Below are 20300 nucleotides of genomic sequence, written 5' to 3'. Positions count from 1 at the left end.
GCAACAAAAACAAGATAACAATAGAGTGGGGTCAATTAATAATCTGGTAATCAATGAACCATGTTTAACAAAAAAGTATCACTAATCAAGCATTGTGCCCACATTACACAAATGTTTAGCAATAATCACAAAAAAGAAAAAAATACAAATGGCTTTGTACTGTTCGAAGTTATACCTAGATAAACCCAAAAAGAAAAAAGAATTCAAGGACAAAAAAAGAAAAAAAAAATGAGAAGAACAGAATCCTGCTTCAGAATGAAGTACAAGCAAGCAGGCCAAAAAATGTCATCTTGTCACAATTATTCCCACCTTCATCAATGTAAGTAATCGACACAATCAGAGCACCATCCCAACCCTGTTATTGTACAAAATAATCTTTGTCCCATCTCTTTCCATTTGCACAACATATGATACAAATCTATGTTCTATATCCTTCACATCTCCCCAGCATTGCGTCCAAAACAGTTCTGCCTCTCCATGTTTCCATTGTCGAGTTTCAAGCAAAAAGAAGCGCGTTTCTAGAGATTGGGTCTAAATAAGTCCCGAGTATGGATTGTAGGCTTGGACAGGCATACCTGAGCCATATGGGTTGCCGAAAGGATTTGCAGGCTGCGGCTGGGGGCCCATCATCATCTGTTGATGCTGCTGCTGCTGGAACATGAAAGCTTGCTGCTGGCTGGCCATGGCGGCCATTTGCACACTGGGCGGGGCAGCCATCACATTGGAGGCATAGAACGGATCATGGGTTGTTTGGGGCATCATGGGACCAGCCATTTGGACTGGCTCCCACGGGTTATAGTTTCCTTGCTGGTTGCTTCTTCTTATTGCATCATCATATAGGCTGTCCAATGTAAGTTTGTCCAGTCCTCCAGCCTTTTTCCATGCAAAAGTAAACACCCAAGTATAAATTCGAAAGAAACTGTTAAATTTCGAAACACCCTTAACCTGAAGTTTCAATTACTGATGAAGAATTCATATATATATATTGCCTTTTTTTTTTTGAACAAATAAGAGGAAGTGAAGAAGTTGAATTCAATACCAATTTGCTAGTAGCTGTGGCGTTTTCATTTGAGCTTGGAGCGGTAACAAGGGCCAATTCCCAGCCAGTAGTTCCATTTGCAGGATCTGTGGCAGCAGGAGTTGATTGATCGGCTGCAATTTGAAAAGAAAACATTAGAGGCATATCCATAACATAGAGAAAATCTTCCATTTGACTAGAAACCTAATCAACAATGGCCAAGCTAGATCGTCAACAATGTCATAAGGTCCTTATATTAGGCACTTCAAATTTAAAAATATCATCTCTATTCATGTTACACAAGATAGAATAGAACCGCAAAATTTTATCATATAAAGTTGCTCTAAGGCCCTGATGGAATTTTAAAACTCTTGAGCAATTGTACGATGCTTGACATCATTAGATTCCTAAGGGAACTTACCAACAGGCACAATAGCCAAAGCCAGAGCATTCTTCTCATCTAATTCTGAAGCAACTGGAGCAGGATCATTCAAACCCTAGCAAAAAAGAAATCAAGGACGCTAAACAGAAATCTCATGGATTCTTCACATAAAGTCCAGAATAACAATCACAAATTGATATTTTTTGACAAGAGACAAAAATAAAAGTAATTACCAGCAGGTCAGGTGGCTCAGCAACAGGAGCTTGCACCTTAGCAGGTTCAGGTGCTGATTCGGGTTCAGGTGGAGAGGGGGATGGTGGACTTTTCTCCTGCACCTCTGGACTTTTCTTGTACTCTAAGGCTAGGGTTATCTTAGGGGCATCAGTCACCTGCTTTGAGAAACATGGGATAAAAAGGAAATTGAGGCCAATTAATAGAAGAATTAAAGAAATGTTTAACTGTTGAGAAACTGTGGATGTTACACTGATAGGTCACACCCTCCACAAGTTAGCACAAAGGTTATACAGTGCTCATGAAGCTAAACTATTCTTTAATATAAATGATTATGGCACATTTCAGAAAATGAAATGGAATTTTTTATATGTTGAAAAGCTCAAGCTCCAAGGTTTGACAACATGCCATACCTCCTGAAGACCAAAGATACTTTATGTTCTTTTGCTTAGTGACACCGGTACCCACATATTGCTTTATGCCAAGATAAAAGGTTCACAGTTGAAGTTCAAAGATTTCCTTACCTGATCCTTGCGAAATGTTGAACCACGTGGAGCCTCTCTCACATACTCTTCCATTGCTTGTAAAAACGATGCAGGTGGCTTCATTATCAACCAATAAACGACTCCATCAAAATTTAGTGAGAATAAATAGCAAAAAACATGGGCCTCATCACATATAAAAAATTACAAACCTGCTCAATCTTCATAAATTTTTCTCCACGCCCAACATCGAAGCTTTTACATACTTCATAGAACTCTGATAGCCCCTCTGCCTGAAGATATGTTGATAATTTAGGTATAAGCACCAAGGACACAATTTGTTTCCCTGACCTATTTAATAGATTTTTACTTACAGAGAAAATATAACAGAAAGTACAGATGATTGCAACAAATCGTTTGCAAAAGAATTACCTGTTTCCCTGCCCTTCGATATATTTCTAAAGCCTTAACAGCATCATGCCGTTGCATCTCAAAAAACTGTCAAGAAACATAGTATCATATATCCATGGTCTGATGAAAGATGAGCCTATTCATTCACAAATTCAGAAACATGATCTACCTTGTCAACCAAATTGACAGTACCATCGCTGATAGCATTATAAATTTTAATGCTTTCAGAAGCAACCTGGTGAATAATAAAAGGCACTTGTGATGTTAAATGCTTGCCTTGGAGCAACTCAAATCAAGAATTCTGTTTAATGATTAATTAAATAAAGAAAATGCCATTTGCATGGTACTTCAGTTAAGCCAAGGACAAAGCTATATCTGTATAAACTTCACTAACCATTGAGAGTGCCAATTGAATCACAAAATTATGTAATGAAGCTCCTTGTGGCTGCATTAAAGTTTCATTAGGGACCAGTATTATCATATCAGTGCCCTAGACAACAACAGGTTTGAGAGAACTTAATTCAGTAGACTGAACTGGGGAAGTTACCTGGCAACCAAGAACACGATATAGAAGCTGCTGCAAGGCAGGTAACTGCTCAAGCAATTCTGGAGTATCCAGATCTTTAGTTCTCTGCAGCAGGATTTCCATAAATAATTTTTGAATAACCAAATCAACTTAATTAGTCTAATAGAATTTTTTTTGCCAATTTTCAAAATCTAACTAAAGGAAACAGTAATTAATTCCCAAGAAGGTCATTAATCAAGATAAGCAATTATCAAAGTTAATGATAAAACACAAGATCATGCAGTGTTCTACTGATCTTCCCTGGCTGTGATGGAAACTTAACCCTTTTAAGACAGTTTTTTTTTTTTTAATTTCAATAAATGTATAGATCTACAGCTTTATTGTCAAAGCATAAGAAAAATATGATTAATATGCCAAAGGAATATAAGATTGTGATGTCTTACAGGGCGATCAGTCTCAACATCATACTTCAGTACCCGGAAACATTCCAGCCTTTCTTCTAAAAATAGGGCATAAGCACGAACCCAAGCAGAGTAATCCCATGCTGAACAGAAGAATGGCAACTATTAGGAAATTTTGAACTTACATGGGCATACCAATCATTAGAAATGATAGATAAATAAATAGATGGGTGAGGGGGAAGACCACACCATTGGGACTTGAATCATCTTTAAAATGGGCCATGTTGAGCATACGGCTTCTGCTCCTTCCATAATTGATTAGTTCTTCTTGAAAAGTGGGGTCCACTTCTCTCAAGGCACGATGAATAACAATTAAAGTTTTCAATGCAACCTAAACACAAAGAAATAGTCAGCTAAGAAACCTTGGCAATTATACATAATAATAAAGGGATATATTTAAATCGCATGATTTAACTAGTAAAGAAACAAAATAATTACTGCCATCACAACTTCAAAGAAGTGTATTCAACGAATTCTCTTACCACTTTAACACTTAATGCCAAAGATCTAGATTTCAAGTGATGAGGAATACAGCAAAAGAAGTTCAATAAAAAAAAAAGAATACATATCATTAATACAGTGTATACAAATAAACACAGAAATTATATTTGTTTCTACTCTTTGTACAAAGAAAGCATTCATACCAAAGAGAATTGAATTCTCATTCTCACACAAGGTATCAAATAGAAACATCAAATTTCCACTTAATCCTACAGACCCTCTGGTGCCAATCAATATCAGTATTTTAAAAGCTTGATACATTTTATAGGTAAACTTATGATTTAGTCGTGATCATAGAACATAAGAAAGTATACAGTTAATAAAAATTATAGGTTGAGGGAAGGGCAGAAAAAGAGTTGCTAATACATTTCAAAGCATTAGATACACATCAAGATTTTTCAATTAAAATGGGGAAAACTAGATTAGCTAATCACTATGTTGCAAGTGCTTCTTAGTTGCATAGATTTAGTTGGTCTACTTCCTTTACTAACTACCCACCTTGTGGGATTAAGGCTTGTAATTGTTGTTTCTGTTGCTGGTATTATTATACTTCCTTTACTGAGTGATAAGTTGGCCAACCAGCACAGTTTGGAACAATAAAAATTCAGCAAGTCAATCTTAACCTTTAAATTCTATCAATCCTCAAGAACAGGGGAAGAGATAGTCAATATTATATTACCATTGATTTTCCTGAGGGAACCATAATATTTGTCTTTATCTCCATCCTAGATAAAACTATCCCCTCACCTTTAGGAGAACAAAATCTTATAAATGAGTAGGCATATACATGTAACCATCGTTATTGTCTTAAACCTATGTTCTATTGATCCCCAGCTCAAGGTGTTATATCAGCCAACAGCCATCATTCATATTTATCGAATCAAACACAACTAGGCTCGCATACTATACAAATGTGTACAATGCAGGAAACAGCCCATAGAAAAGATTCCTCAGTCCACAAAAGCACTCACCTAAGTCTAAAACACAGTTACACAGGACGTGGTATGTTCTAATTCATGGTATGTATTCAGGTACAAGGTACACTACATATCTAGGTACAAGTTCTTTGGTATGCCAGTTTGGTTCAGTGGTTTGCTTTGAATAATATATTGTTATGTTTATTAAAATTTGAAGAAAAATTTGTGTTATATTCATAAGATATTACAATGAAAAAAGGTTCAACTTAACAAAAAGCAAGTCTGCAATAACATAAAAACATAACAGTAGGACCAGAAACGGGAAAAAAAAACTAAATGCTGACATAACAAATTTAAAGCTAACAGTCATCTCAAAAGCTTAATGATAAGGTAACTTCTTTCATCTCCCAAAGATTTCTGAGTTTAGACCTTTGAATTTGGGCAATCAAGTTGCTTTAAAGTTTTATACTTGGGATCACCATTTTTGGTGATCTAGGTTGCATCCCTCCACATTTGTACCCCGATCAGATATGCGCGATCAGAAACAAATGTGTGACCATGGTCTAAAATACGAAGAATTAGTGACTAAGTCTAAAACACAAAGAATTAGTACTTCAGAAAGGAAAAAGAAGTTATACAAAGTGATACTAAAAAGAAATAGAAGTGCCACTTCAACTTCCTCCACGGTTGCTAGATCATATCATTCACTACAAATGCGCAGAATTGCATACTCAAAAGTTATTAAAAATCTAACAACTACACAATTCTTGGATTACACCTTGAAGGCATTTCCAAATAAAAGTATGCCTGCCAGGATAAATTGTTCTAGCATGAATAATAATTTGCTTGAACACATACCGCCCAGTTGTGAGTCTTTGACAATCGTCTAGCCAAAGCATGTATGCAGTATGCAACATCAGCTCGAGGCCTTGTAGCTGAAATAGCAGCAAAGACAGCTGCAAAAGACAATAATTAATGAAAAAAATATCCATCAGGAATCATTTTCAAGGCAGATAAAAATTTGAGGGCAGAAATTGGAAGAAAGATCAACAACAAAGAGCATCCCATCGTGAATCCATTTGGAGAGAATACCCACCTCTTATGTGCTTTTCTTTTGCTGGGCGCTCAACATGATTTGTGGCTTTGACAATTGCAATATCCAACTCCTACAAATATGAATACCATTTAAGAAGATCAAGAAGCATCCACCACCGCAAGAACTATCGTGATATCCCAATAATTCATACCTTGTAATCGCTATTTACTTTTGCCAAACTGACAGTGGTGGTGTCCTTAATGGCTCCAAGCGCCTTCCTTAAACTATTCTGTGAGCCTCCTCCCGACATTGTGCCTCTCAATTACAAGAGTCTAAGCAAGTATTGAATAGAAAAATAACACTGACATCAGGAGATGAACCTCAATTCCTAACAAGAAAATAGACTCATCTTGCGAAATCACCGCAAAGAAGTTTCATTGATAAACACATATCCCCATGTCATTCAACTATCAACAGCTCCAATAATTAGCCTCAAAACCGGAGTTCTTTTAACCAAACTAGAACCAGATTAAATTGCTTCAAACATGGAAACAGAATCACAATGGCATAAACAAATTATAGGGCATTCTCAACTATAATCAAAATTAGACTCTCAAACATCATGAACCCTTGATTATTGTCTGTTAACTGAATATGGGTTCGAGTTCAAACAAACAAATATTATATCGTCACCAATCTGGAAAATCATTATGTCCTAAATTATGCCAAGCAAGCAAATATTTGATAAATGAAACTAGAAGAGCAGAAACAAAATCAATTGAGTATAAAACCTAAACAAACAAACAAGCCAGAAGAAGAAAATTGACTCTTGATCAGTAAAATAGCCGACAACCCAATACCAAAATCAAGCTAATAATTGGCACATGGACGAGCGAAACTGAGATAAACCCTCGACCACAATCAAAGATCTAGTAGAAGAGTCAGAACAACCACCCGACACAGAACACAAGAATCCCCGATTCACATGAATCTTTCGAGCTCAGACACCAAAACGAAAGCAAAAACAAAAAGGCAAAGAGAAATCATAGATAAACAACACACTCACCAGACCCCAAAACCCAATCTTGGAGAGGTAAAAAGGAAAGGAGAGAACCCAATTTCAGGAGAGAGAGAGAGAGGCGTCGGTAGAGTCTGGTCTGAGACGAAGAAAAGTCGCTAGAAATGAATTGGCTTTGGTTGGCCGTCGGCTTCATTCACGTATATATTCACATATATATATATATATATATTAAAATAAAAAATAAAGTTCATAATATATTTTCATGACAATCTATAAATTTACCATATTTTAAATTTAGTGACTTCTTTTTAAAACATATGCCAATGTGTGTTACCAACACAATTCAAATTTATCATATATTAATAATTAAGATATGTATATATAATTTACTACTATCATTAATTAAAATATCTCTAAAATAAGATCATAATTCAAAATTTTTAAATTAAGTTTATTTATAAAAATTAATCGAATTGTGTCGGTTTGTTAGGTTAATGGTTGGAGCCGCATTTCAAGTTCGGTATAACTAACTTTTAAAAATTATTTTTTTTTAATTTGAATTAAATTGATCTTCTTACCGATTAACAATTTATTTGGTCATCCAATCGATTTATTTTGGTTTTAAAAATACTAATAAATACAAATAATATATATTATAAACATACAAATCAAATGATAAATTTTAAACTATAAAAAAATTAAAAAAAAGCCACACCCAATTTTCTGCAATATTTATTGATTATCTCAAAATATTTCTATTTTCATATAATTTCTAAAGTCAGTATTTACTTCTATAAAATTTTTAAACATAAAAAATTCCCTAATCCTAATTGTATGAGAGTTAATCATATTATTATTATAAATAATTATCGAATTTAAAGTTAAAGTTAAAGCATTATTATCGAATTTAATTTACCTTTCAAATAAAAAAGAAAAGGAAAAAGAAATAAAAAATTATTATAAATAATTGATGTCATATTATATTCGTTGCCTTGCTTTGATGGCTTTTAGCCTTTACTTTGGCCCCTCTCCCTCTCTCTATGTCAGAATACGGAAGCGTACGACGTGAAATCTGGCTGGATGAGATTAGAACCGTTGGATGAGTTTGTGATTGGAGTGTTGTGGGAATCAAGCGGTTGGTGTTTTGCGGGAAAGGTAAGGGAAGTGTCCTTTTGGTTGTATTGGAACCTTTCTTCCTTGTCTTAAATAGTTAAATGTTGTCGTTTATATGACGACTCATCTCATATTGGGCCGCCACCGGAGAGAGAATGCTGTTCCTCTTTGGCAACAAGGAAAATAGTTTTATTCAGATTATTCTATAAACCATCTTTAAGGTAATCAACGGTAGCTATCACACATTTTAAAAATACATATTATTAAGAATCATCATAATTAATTAATGCCGTGTCATCAATTATATGACATTTTTTATTAAAAAAAATTTAAAAATTATATATTATTACCTCTTCTACTTATTATTTATTTTAATAAAAATATGACACATGATGATATTATTATTAATCATGACACGTAATATTATTTTTTAAAAATAAATTATCCTAACTTCTATAATACAGATCAAATAGTAAGATTACGATAAATTAAAATTTATATTAATAAATTATGGATTTAATTTCTTATCCTGCGTAACGCGACAAAGTCTTCGCCTATAATTTATTTCTTTTACTAAAATTTAAAACACGAGTGACGAAAAACTGCATAAAAACGATAATTTTAAAAATACATTATCCTCCAGTCAACTACATACTTCTAATTTGTATAATTTTACAAAACTTCTCATCATTATAGTAATTAATGCAAATTTTGAAAGGATATTAAAATATTTTTTTGTGGAAGAATATTCTATTTTTACTGGTGGCTTTTGTGGGCCCACAAAAAAGTACCGTCTTGATCATTGTGTTCCAAATTTGAAATCTCAAGTTCATCAATCAGACCTCCACTGTTATTTAATTGGTAAGTAGGAGGAAAATAATATTATATAAGCATGACTTTAATAATGACCAATTTTAAAAATATTCACCTAATTTATTACAATATTCTAGAGGATTCAATTTAATTACAGTTTTCACAAAATATCACACCTGATAATATTGTTTTATAAGCATGAGTTATTTTAATAATTTAAATATTAAGTAAAGGGAGGGTGATACTAATTTTAATAATATTTTCAAATGGTTGTCCTGTAATAAGGCACAGATCAAGGGGTATTCCAGCTAAACGTCCCTGAGAAGGATGCCGCGTGGAACAGCTAAGAACCTGCCAGCAGTAATCCTATTTGTGTCACGTTTACCGCTTTAAATAAATAAACGTATCTCGAAATTACAATAATACCCCTGGACAGGGTGGTGGGCTGGTCAAATCAAAGGTTTCGCCGATGATATATAAGCACAGCCACATCGGAGCTGGGCGGGCAGGGGGCCAGCTAGCATCAGGCGTACCAGATTGCACGGTGCAACAACTGATCCCTTTCGTGGGACCCACTGTCCTCACATAATGAAAATTAATTATGTGCCAACCCATCACAATAATTTTTATGTTAAATTATAAGTTAAATTAATTTAATCATAAAATTAAAAACCAACACAAAAGAGCAGAATCCATGAAGGCCTTCTCTGAGTGGGCTCAAGTTTGTATCAGCTCTATGGCCCACTCGAGGCCAAATTGGGCCAGTAGGACTTGTAGGCCCAATTGCAGAGAGAAGCAGGCCTTGCCTGCACAGACCATCATCACAAAAGAAATATGATCTCAGATTCGTATTAATGCGTCGTGAGTTTTATTTTCTTGTGCAATGAGATAAAATTTTATACTTACGATTTATTTTTTTTATCGAAATTAAAAGTATAAGTGGAGAAAATTATCTAAGGACGACCATCTCAAGAGAAATACTATTATTATTAGTCTTGGATCAATAGGTTTTCCTCATCGATTGAAATGAAGATGAAAATCTTCAGCTGATCCCATAAATAAAATATTAGTCTCTGGTCTGGAATTATGCTTTGAATGTCGCATGCAAACATATATTTTATGTATAATCACATGCTCTTATCCATTGATCGATCCGTAAGCAACCCATGCTCTCATGTCTCATCGATCTAACTCACCAATCGGGATAAAAACAATTTTGGATTAAGAGCCAAAAAGAGTGGAATTAATCAAGTAATTTGCAACCTGAAATTAAGTCTTCTTAGCCACACCGAATGAAGCACCATGTGAATTAAATCAAATGGCTTCGCCGGCCGGTTCATCGTGAAATGCCGCTGCAATCTCCTCACTCTCTTCTGCATCCTCAAGTACTTCCACGCCGGCACCGCTCGCAGAATCTCCTTTATCTCTGGTATCTTCTCCACCGGAATATTAACAGAAAACTGGCTCCAATCAAGAACATCGCCGAACGGCAATGAATAATTGTCTGATATGATCACCGGTAAGCAGCCGGCGTAGATCGCTTCCACAATCCTAGCGCTTGCCACTTCGTAGCCGCTAGGGCAGAGGCAGAACTTGCTCTGGCCCATTAATTTGGTGTAGTTTTGGCCTTTGGGGAGGTACTCGCGGACGATAACTTCGTCGTCTTTGTCCTTCCATTGCTGGATCAGGATTCTCCGGATGTAGCCGTGGGCCCCTCCGGCGAAGAAGGCCAGGATCGGACGGTCGTTCGGCGGTTGGCTGTAGCTCGGCGAGGCTAGGCGATCGGCCGGTCCGAAAACCTCCGGCAATGAAACGTCTCTTTTGGGGTTGAACCTTTCGGAGGTGTTGGCGTTGCAAAGGACTCTGATGAAGTTCTTGAAGAGCTCAGGGTTAGCGCTTGAAACGTCTGGTGCCTAGGGTTTCGAGCAGCAAATTAGTCGTCATTTGACCTAGAAACTATGAATTAATGGCAACTTTACTGTATCATAGATGACAATATTAAGATGAATATAAGAAATATATAATTAAAACAACTATGAAATATGGCGATCAACTCAGGGGAGTAAAAACCCTAGTTTCCTTCTTTATCCACAAATTAAATAACCCTAGCTAACGGAGAAGGGTAAATATATAATGGAGAAAAGACGTACCCAATCGTGACAAGAAACGAAGAAATGGTCAGCGCCATTGCTGCGGTTCCAGTAGGGATACTTATCGGCGATGATCCGGACGTAGTCTAGAAACAAAGTTTGGAGTTGAATTCGAGAGAAAGTGGTGAGGGGCTTGTAGACGTACTGAACTATCTTAACCACGCTGATAGGGATGAAGAAGGCGTGAGCTTCGTCGGGATGGGAGGCTGCAAAAGGGTTCGTCGCAGTACTCTCCATCTCTGCAATGAACTGCCCTTCAATGGAGTAGATATTCTTCATGGGTCCCGAATGTACCAGCGGTTCCTCTCCTTCTTTGTAAGTCCACACCTTGAACCTCTTCGTCATCTCTATGTGGCTTCTGCCCCCAACCCCCCCAAAAAAATATTAAATTTGAAATCTATATATTATTATATTTTAAAAAGACACAAATTGTAATATCTGCATGGGATTCTTTAAATTAGAATTTGTGACCATGTGATGTTATTTTTATTGACGATAGAGTTAGCACATTAATTAATAAAATTAAAATGTGGTTGGATCGATGGTGTTAAAAAAAAACATGTATCATAATAAGTTAATGTGACCCTGCATCTGATCTGATAATATAATGTCTCTTGATACTTTTTAAAATATAATGGGTAAATTGACCTTGCAAGTAGAGTGGTTTATTTGATTATTCTTAAAGCACAATAGTCAAATTGATCATGAGAGTAAAATACAGTGATTTATTTCACACTTTACCTAATATTTTAAGAAGAGAAATATAGATAGAATATTTTTTTTTTCTAAACATAGGATAAGATATAATAAATATATTTTTTTACATGAAATATATTTATTACATTTTATTTGTAGGGTCGATCAAAACATTTTTTATTGTCCGAATAAGTGTTTGGACATCTCGCTTAAAAAAATTTAAATAACATACAAAAAATATAAATCATCTAAATTGGAGATACCATATTACACTACTATGCTAAAAAGAAAAAAAAAAATATGTATTTATCAGACCTTATCATAGTCTTGTGATAGAAAAATCCTGAAAGAAATTGTAGACATATTGTTTTTGTGTTCAGCTTGTAGCTCCATAGCTCCATCTTTTGAGTTTAATGCTCTTTATAAGGATGAAATACCCCCATAAAAAAGAAGGAAAATGTGAACAGTTTGTGAGAAGGTGGCATGCTGCAAATTAATTGCATGGAATCTCATGGAACTGTCATGTGTCATCAACCTTTAGGTCCTTTAGACACCGGTGCATTTATCTGAAACAATTTACTTCCCCGGTTCGTTCATATATATCAGCTGGTGCAGGCTGGACTCACTAAGCATTATTGGACAGTACTCCATCTTTGGAACCATTGTGCCCTTAATTTACATTTCAAATTCAAGCTTCACACAGATAATTTTATGCGTCTTCAACATTAATAGTTTTACTAATACAGTTCAATTCGCATTTTAAAATTAAGAAATGTATGAAAGAAACCATAAATTGATCAAGAAAATTCTGCTGTGGGTATTAAACTTACTGATGAAAAGCATACGAGTTCCTGTAAATTGATCCTCTGGGAGTGAATTTCTCATCCTTGTAAGTTGTGTTTTCCCGGGCATGAACTGCCTTGCGGATGGCTGCTCGTGATCTTGCTAAATCTTCTTCAATTCGTTCCAGCCCCCTTTTCTTCTGCACCTACAAATAGTGAACAAGATAAACCATTAAAAAGAAACAAAAGAATGAAGACGACCCAGAAAGAGAAAAGCTTCAAAATCACTTATATATATATATATATAATATCACTCACTCTCCCATAGCTACCCCCATTTCCACGGGTTTTAAACAAGGAAGTTGAAAAAGAAGCCTGCAAAGTATCATAGCTGGATCTGGGAGGAGAGACTGGAGTGATAAAATGAGTTTTTTGATGGAGAGGGAAGCAGTAGAGGATGAGAAGAAGAAGAAGAAGAAGAGCAGGGAATAGTAAGAATCTTGGGTTGCTTCTGAAAGCTGCCAATTCCATGGCCAGTTTCTTGAGTTCTTTCTGGTCTTTTTCTGTACTTATATATAGGGTTCATTTGATGGAGAATACCCAATGGAATCCTACAGAGGACACGTGGTGCAAAAGCAGATATGTTAGTACACAATCCGATTAATTTTTGTCATTATGTAAGAGAAAAGTACATCGTTTAATGTAATCAAACTTCACTTAAGATTTGTTTTCTGAACGTAAAATCAAATCATTATTTTATTTATACTTGGAAAGGAAGCTAATTACATATTTCGTCAAACTCTCCCTTTATGTTATGGTTATATACTCTGGGTTCAACCGATGAGTTCTTGACTTTTATGTATACATCCCAACACATAACAAAATAAATCAATTGTTGGGGCAACTCATAATAACTGCCATCTGATATATATGGATTAGTAAATAATTCTGTTTTGATGCTAAAATTATAATTTTTTTTAAAAATAATAATATTTTTTTTTTTAAAAAATAAAATGGTGTTGGAAATAAGGTGCCTTGTAATTGGTTGAGTGGAGAACGATCTATAGCAAGGTTTTGGTCCAATAGGGGGGCGATTTGGGTAGTAAATGTGGATGATTTAGTCCCACTTTAAGTAACATGCTTCTTTTCCAAGGCAAATAAAAATTGCACAACATGGCAACCTTGTATAAATTAGGGCACAATCCATGTCAAAGAGCAACACAGCATGTGATCCATCACTGTTGCTAGATGTAATTGAGCCCACAAATTGTTGCAAAGCTTAGGAAAGAAGCATATGGGCGGCTTTTCCATTTCATTGCAAGTTAATTGATACAATACTAGAAGGGTCTCCGGATAGAAAGCAGCATGCATGTATGGCCTCCCCTCCAAGTTCATTTCAAACTAATTATATTAATGGAGGCAGCGAGTTCCTGCGGATTTGTAGGAGAGATCCATTGTTAATTTGATTAATCCCTATATTTATTTTATATAATCATCAGTCCTTTGGATGCGGAAAACTTCACCTCAACCCTCACTAGTTGATGATTCAGATGTGAAAGACCTCAAAATGGGGCTGAAATTATGGACTTAAATTAACACCCACAAATTTGCAATTTCAATCAATTCATAAATGGGTATTTACTTGTAGATCTATATATAAAATACCATCCTGTATATAGACCTCTCAAATTAGCTTGAGACTTAAGTATCACAAAAAATAACAATAATAATAATCAGCCTAAGACGACTCATTAGGGTATGTGCAGATCACTCTCACGAGATCCTTACAAAGTTTAGTGTGAGCTCTAATCCCTAGGTGACTGGAGTTTAGAAAATTAACATTAATTCATAGCCAAGTAATTCTTTCTGTTTTGTACTTACTACTTACTTTATTTTTTATATTATATCACTTGGGGATGCGTTACTATGAGAGCTTCAACTTTCAATTTTAAAATGCACTTGCATTAAACTTCCCGAGGTTTTATTATTATTATTTTTTTGGAAAGAATTTCACAAGTCAAAACCCTTCAGATTGCCATAAGATCTCGTGACCTTAAACTATCCTTAAATTATAATTAATTTCAACTACTTATCATTAATTATTTTTCTTAATTAATAAAAAATATTTAAAAGAAATATGTGGGTTTTCCATTTCATGTGCTTCTAAAAATAAAAAATAAAATTATTTTTTTTCTAATTTATAAAATGAGCTCCAAGGAGAACAGAAATCTGGTTTGAAATAAATATTATGGTGAAAACTTATTTGATTCTCATGACATTTACATCGAGAAAGAGAAAAATATACAAGGAATAATTAGTTTGCTTAATTCTTTTTTCTCCATTCAAACAATATGGTCTGTGGATTTTAAATTTGGGACTGAACCTTCAATTATTCCTAAATGACATAAGATCTAGTACTGATTATGGTTCAGAAAATTATCTTCTTATCCTGTTCTACTAAAAATTAAATGAATAAATTATTTTCTTATCCCACAATAGGGTAAATTCTAGTCAACATATATGCTTAAACAAGATTCTGGAAACTATTTTCAAAAAATAATCTTAAAATAGTTTATTTTTATTAAAGTTAAAATATATTAAATCTCCTCAAAATTTATAATTTGAGCCAGTTAATCCTCTTATAGTTTTATTTTTTTATCAATAACTCCATATTATTAACAAAAAAAATTATATTTATATGCTGGTAAAAGAAAATAATTATAATACTCCGATTAATCTTAAACAGTTACACGCAATTATATTTTTAAAAAGTCAATTAAAGATAAAAAAAAAAATACCAAACTTACCTAAAGTAAAAGAAAGTGACATCAATTGATGATTTAAGAGAGAAAAATTAAAAAACAAAAAGGTAGTAAAATGTAACCACTAACCCAAAAAGAAAACAAGAGAATTCCAATTCTCTTAAAAACATAAATTAATATAGTCTTTGAAAATTCAATCAAAAACTATATCTACTAGGGAAAAAAAAAAAAATCAATTAAGAAATTAAGATTTTTGTCATTCAATTGAATTTTACTTAGGTTATGAATTAATTATTGACTTTTGCATTTTTTTTAAAATAAATTAAGATTTTATTTGTTTAAGAACTAATCAAGGCCAATGGTTACATTTTTTTTTTTTTACTTTTTTTCTCTATTTGTTTAGTAAAATTTATCCTCCTCTTAGTTAATAACAATAGAACTTTCTGCACATTAATTGTTTAGGCTGCTGAAAATAATAAATTTTTACAAATGGATAAAGAATACTCCCTGTGAGTCAAAGAACAATATTTAAAGGTGAACTCCATTGAAGTCTTGGTCTAGCAATCATATGGCTCAAGAGTTAGGGTCTGTAGGCTAGAAAATTAAGTCATGCTTTAACTCATCAGCTGACCTTCCATGATTAAACAAGAAGCCATGAGTACCCTACATGCTACCATACAAGTTGACTCAAAATATTTAAATTATATTTGCTTAGGCTAAATTTAGCAATTTAAAAGCCATTTAAATTATATTTGTTTAAATGATATCATAACCCTGTTTTGAAAATTTTAATAACTCCTTTAAACTTGATTAAGGCAATTATATTAATGGATGGAATCAACCAGCAACTTATGGTTGTGTCACTAATTATATATGTTAATTAGATAATCAGTTCTGATAATCCCTTTGAATAATTAGTACTGTAGTGTTTGTTAATTAAGATATAGATCAACAAAATAAAATATAAAAGTATTATAAATAAAAATATTTTTTATTGTGTTTATTAAATTTATCTGAAAAAAATTATATGACTTCTTATTTTAGACTTTTTAGATAAATTTATTCTTTTGTGCTTGGATAAGATATCTTGAACTTTAAAGCAAGGCCAGCCCATGGGAGTTAGGGGCTTAGGCCATTTAAAATTTGAAATTCTTTTAAAAAATATAAAAATTTTATTGAGATCTCTTTTTAATATTAAAATACTTATCATTAAAAATTTATTGGACCCTTTTGAATAAAAAATATTTTTAATATTAAAATAATTAAATATTTTTCCCGTTGAACTTGACATAGGGGCCTAATAGTTAAATATTTTTAATTACTTTTTTAGGGGCCCTGTCTCACTGGCCTATATTTTAAGTCGGTCATGCTTTAAAAGTAAGTTATCTTAATATAATCTTATCTTATTCATTTTAATAAATACTAGGTTAGTATAATATCAAAACTAATTATCTAACAAGTTATATCAAAACGGATTGCCTAATAAAACACAAATGGATGTATATATATATATATATATATTATGAGTTTCATGTATGTGCATTGGGCTACGGCCCAAAGCCCAATCTGCAAGATGTCTAATCTCTTAAAAAATGGTCCAAACCGTATCATACAACAACTACTACAGTTATATTTTTCTTTAAAGCGTGACATACACTTTATAAAATTGTATTTTTTTTAAATGATTATTTACATTTTATAATAATAAAGTTATAATCATGTATTCATGCCCATTATCTTCTGTTTTATGGTCATTATTCTATTTCATCTCCATTGATTTTTTTTTTTTTTTTTGCATTCACATCACATGCACAAACTGTAATACTAAAACATCATTTATCTGAACATTTTTAAGAACAAGTCAAGAACCAACGAGCTTCGTTGATTCCCTCTGTATCTTCAACTACACAGCATTAATCCATACAACAAACGAATGACAACACAATCAAACATTAATCGCTGCTAAGACCCACATCATCCTTAATCATCCCTTCATCCCATCACACCCAATTCGCCCTCGATATTCAAGAAAAACCAGCGCCGCCCCGTAGTGAGCCAACGCTCCCAAAACCACAAAAACATGGAATATCTGGTGGCTCTGCCCCGCCAAATCGAACCAGCCCGGCCGCCATCGCTCCGGCACCCGGCTTACGTAAAACCCGGTCCCGGTCAAGTAGAAAACAGCCATGGCCGATTCATACGCCAGCGTTATGTTCCTCTTTGGGTCGCCCCAGTTCACGACGAGGGCATGAACGGCCGGAATCAGGCCGAAGAGGCCCATCGCCACGAAGAGCAGAGCCCGAAAGGTGCGAAATTTGGCGGTGGAAAGGGCCGGCGAGAGCAAAGTGAAGATGGTGAAGAGACCCATGACTGAGATGGCGGAGAGGTAGAGGATTTGCCAGAGGGGCTGGCACTGGAATATGTAGTAGATGGGGGGGAAGAAGGAGGAGATGATCATGGCGGTGATGCCGGCGTAGTCGAGGCGGAGGAGTCGGAGGTTGAGGCTGTGGGAGTGGCAGGAGAAGAGGTGGCAAGTGGTGGAGGAGAGGAGGCAGAACATGGCGCCGCCGAGGAAGATGAAGAAGGGCCACTGCGTTGCCACCGGCGGCAAATTAGTTTCCGGCGGCGGCGATGGGTGCTTCAGGTCAATGAGCTTTGTTTGGCCCTGTGAAAATGCCGGTTTTCATGGAGATTAAAAAGATTAGGAAGACGTTATTTGTGTAACTTTTCAAAGATCCTTCCAACAAAGAAAGAAAAATCATTTCTTTGGAGCAAAAAAATTTGTTACTAATCTAATATTTAGAGACACATAATATTTTTTAATCTAAAATTAAATGGTTTTAGAATTGACTTACTGAAAAGAACCTTTCTGGATTATGAGAGGCATTTGGCTCTGAACTCGTGGGGAAAGAACTGCAAAATCATTCCAAACATGAGTACCATGAAATATTGGATCACCTTTATATATATAATTAACCAAATATGTAATACAGCAATTCTTATTTTAAGAGATATTACTACATTCAACCTTCAAAAGTTTTGTTAATTTATTGTGGGATTATTATTTCTGCCTGTGATAATAGAAAACTAAAATGCCCCAAGAGGAGGAACAAGCCCTAGCTAGGCACACACTGTCACACAGATCATGTATTCCCTTCTTTTCAATAGTTTTTATTAATGTTAATTGCTGATGATTTTGAAGATATAGAGTTGCTAAATTAATTGGGGGACAATATGTATCGGTTGATTCATGTATAAAAGCAAAATATATCCTTATTTAGCCATCGATTCTGATGCTATTCTCTAACATCTAGTAACAGAATGTATTGATGACTTCAGACCATTGTGGCATTGTCTACTATACCAGGGAAAATCAGAGAGGACTATAGTTCAATTTAATTTATAAATAAAAATTTCAAAAAAAGTAACTTATTTTTTGCAGTTTTTGGGGACCCAAATTGGCTGTGAGAATAAAGAAGGAAAATGAGCATCCAAGAAGGGTTAATTCATAGACAACTCGTCAGGAAAATATATGATTTAATATCTCTATAAAAACTTCTTACAAAAAATGCCATAGAATTGAAGTTATATGAAACTGGTATTCCTACAATTATCAGTCTATTTGTTGGGTGTTTTCTTTCCCCATGTTTGGTTAATTATGAAATTGACGAGCTGTATGGAAATTCTATGAAAAGAAGAAAAGCTGAGCATTTTCCCTAATTTAGGGGGAAAGTGGAATTTAATTTGAATGGATGGGAGAAAGAAACTGTGCAAGATATGCATATACCTTGTAAAAATGCCAAACAGATCTGCCAGCTGAGAAGCATGCACGAAATTAGCAACTGTTAACCCCAAGAATAGGGCAAATGCGAGTAGATGCCTGTTATCATTCATAGGAAGAGAAAATCAGAAGGAAAAACAAGAAGACACAACCCATCAAAATTAAAGACACAAAAACATGAAAGAAACAAAAAAGGGGGGGGGGGGGGGGGAAAGAAAGGAAAGAAACTCAGATCATCATCACTTACGTCCAGACGTTAAGAGTCTCATTGTGCCAGCGAAACACGCTGAAGAAAGCCTCTTTGAGGGGCCAATCAGCTCTGTAATAATTCAGGATGAACTCGTTATCTTTCATGTAATCAGGCAATTCGTGAAATGAAAGCAAAGGGCACTGCTTCTTCTTCTTCTTCAGCTGCTTCCCGTTGATGGCAGCAGTGTTTGTCAGATCCATCTCCCTCGTCTTTCTTGTTTTTCTGCTCCAAACAGCCCCTTCACTGTTGTTCATAACTATACGTGTTCAAATCACAGCCAAGATGATGCTAGAAATGGCGATGACGATGACGATATGATCATCATGGAAGGAAAGAGATGTGTACTTCCATTCTTTCTCTCTCTCTCTCTCTCCCTCCCTCCCTCCCTCTCTCTCTCTCTCTCTCTCTCTCTCTCTCTCTCTCTCTCTGTGGAGAGTGTTTGCCCGGTTGGAGAGACTTCCACCAACAACATCCATCATTTAAAGACGGGTTCTTTGGCATTGATCGGTTTGTACGTACAGTTGGGAGTGTGCAGGTTGTTAGGTTATCAACAACTTCATTAATATGGGGCAAAAGCATTGAATTTTCACCTCTTTAATTTGTTGATATTTTTTTTTTTCAATTCTATATATTTAGTGGTTAGACATAGAGGAAAGGTTTTACCACATATTTATATATGTATATAATCCTTGTAGATATATAGCTGGTGCATGAATTTACAGTTTTTTAAAATTATTTTTAAGTTTTGGAACTGGATAAATTCAACATAATGCTTTGTCTTTTTTTTTTTTTTTTTTGTCAATGATAATCGGAACATATAACTATTTGAATGTATGTTATAAAAATTTATTAGACATGCACAATAACCCACAAATTATCGTACTAAATAATACATAAAATAAGATTAAACTACGACAGTAAAAAGAAATCATTACAATAAATAATAATAAGAAAGACCCTCAATATT

General features: G+C 34.5%; 3 protein-coding genes across 3 annotated transcripts; all 3 read right to left on the bottom strand.

Annotated features, from left to right (window-relative positions):
- Positions 1-63: 63 nt before the first annotated feature.
- LOC127806744 (putative clathrin assembly protein At5g35200) lies at positions 64-7173 on the bottom strand. The gene is made up of 16 exons (XM_052344228.1): positions 7032-7173; positions 6177-6297; positions 6026-6095; positions 5788-5885; positions 3701-3842; positions 3494-3594; positions 3072-3155; positions 2919-2969; positions 2694-2759; positions 2546-2611; positions 2326-2406; positions 2156-2233; positions 1634-1789; positions 1440-1515; positions 1040-1152; positions 64-873 (listed from the first exon to the last, which is right to left on the bottom strand). Exons 2-16 carry the CDS (start codon positions 6273-6275, stop codon positions 532-534), a joined length of 1623 nt encoding a protein of 540 aa, XP_052200188.1. The 5' UTR covers positions 6276-6297; positions 7032-7173; the 3' UTR covers positions 64-531.
- A 2773-nt stretch (positions 7174-9946) lies between these two features.
- Positions 9947-12718, bottom strand: LOC127806599 (probable glycosyltransferase At5g20260). The gene is made up of 3 exons (XM_052343983.1): positions 12589-12718; positions 11063-11417; positions 9947-10825 (listed from the first exon to the last, which is right to left on the bottom strand). The coding sequence occupies exons 2-3, from the start codon at positions 11405-11407 to the stop codon at positions 10160-10162; spliced, it is 1011 nt and encodes a 336-aa protein (XP_052199943.1). The 5' UTR covers positions 11408-11417; positions 12589-12718; the 3' UTR covers positions 9947-10159.
- A 4401-nt stretch (positions 12719-17119) lies between these two features.
- LOC127805790 (heptahelical transmembrane protein 1) lies at positions 17120-19776 on the bottom strand. Its single transcript, XM_052342569.1, has 4 exons — positions 19331-19776; positions 19090-19182; positions 18158-18215; positions 17120-17967 (listed from the first exon to the last, which is right to left on the bottom strand). Exons 1-4 carry the CDS (start codon positions 19585-19587, stop codon positions 17287-17289), a joined length of 1089 nt encoding a protein of 362 aa, XP_052198529.1. The 5' UTR covers positions 19588-19776; the 3' UTR covers positions 17120-17286.
- Between the last annotated feature and the right edge of the window lie 524 nt (positions 19777-20300).

Source organism: Diospyros lotus, chromosome 7 (genome assembly GCF_014633365.1).
Source record: "Diospyros lotus cultivar Yz01 chromosome 7, ASM1463336v1, whole genome shotgun sequence".
Taxonomy (NCBI): domain Eukaryota; kingdom Viridiplantae; phylum Streptophyta; class Magnoliopsida; order Ericales; family Ebenaceae; genus Diospyros; species Diospyros lotus.
This window is presented reverse-complemented; position numbering and strand designations above follow the sequence as displayed.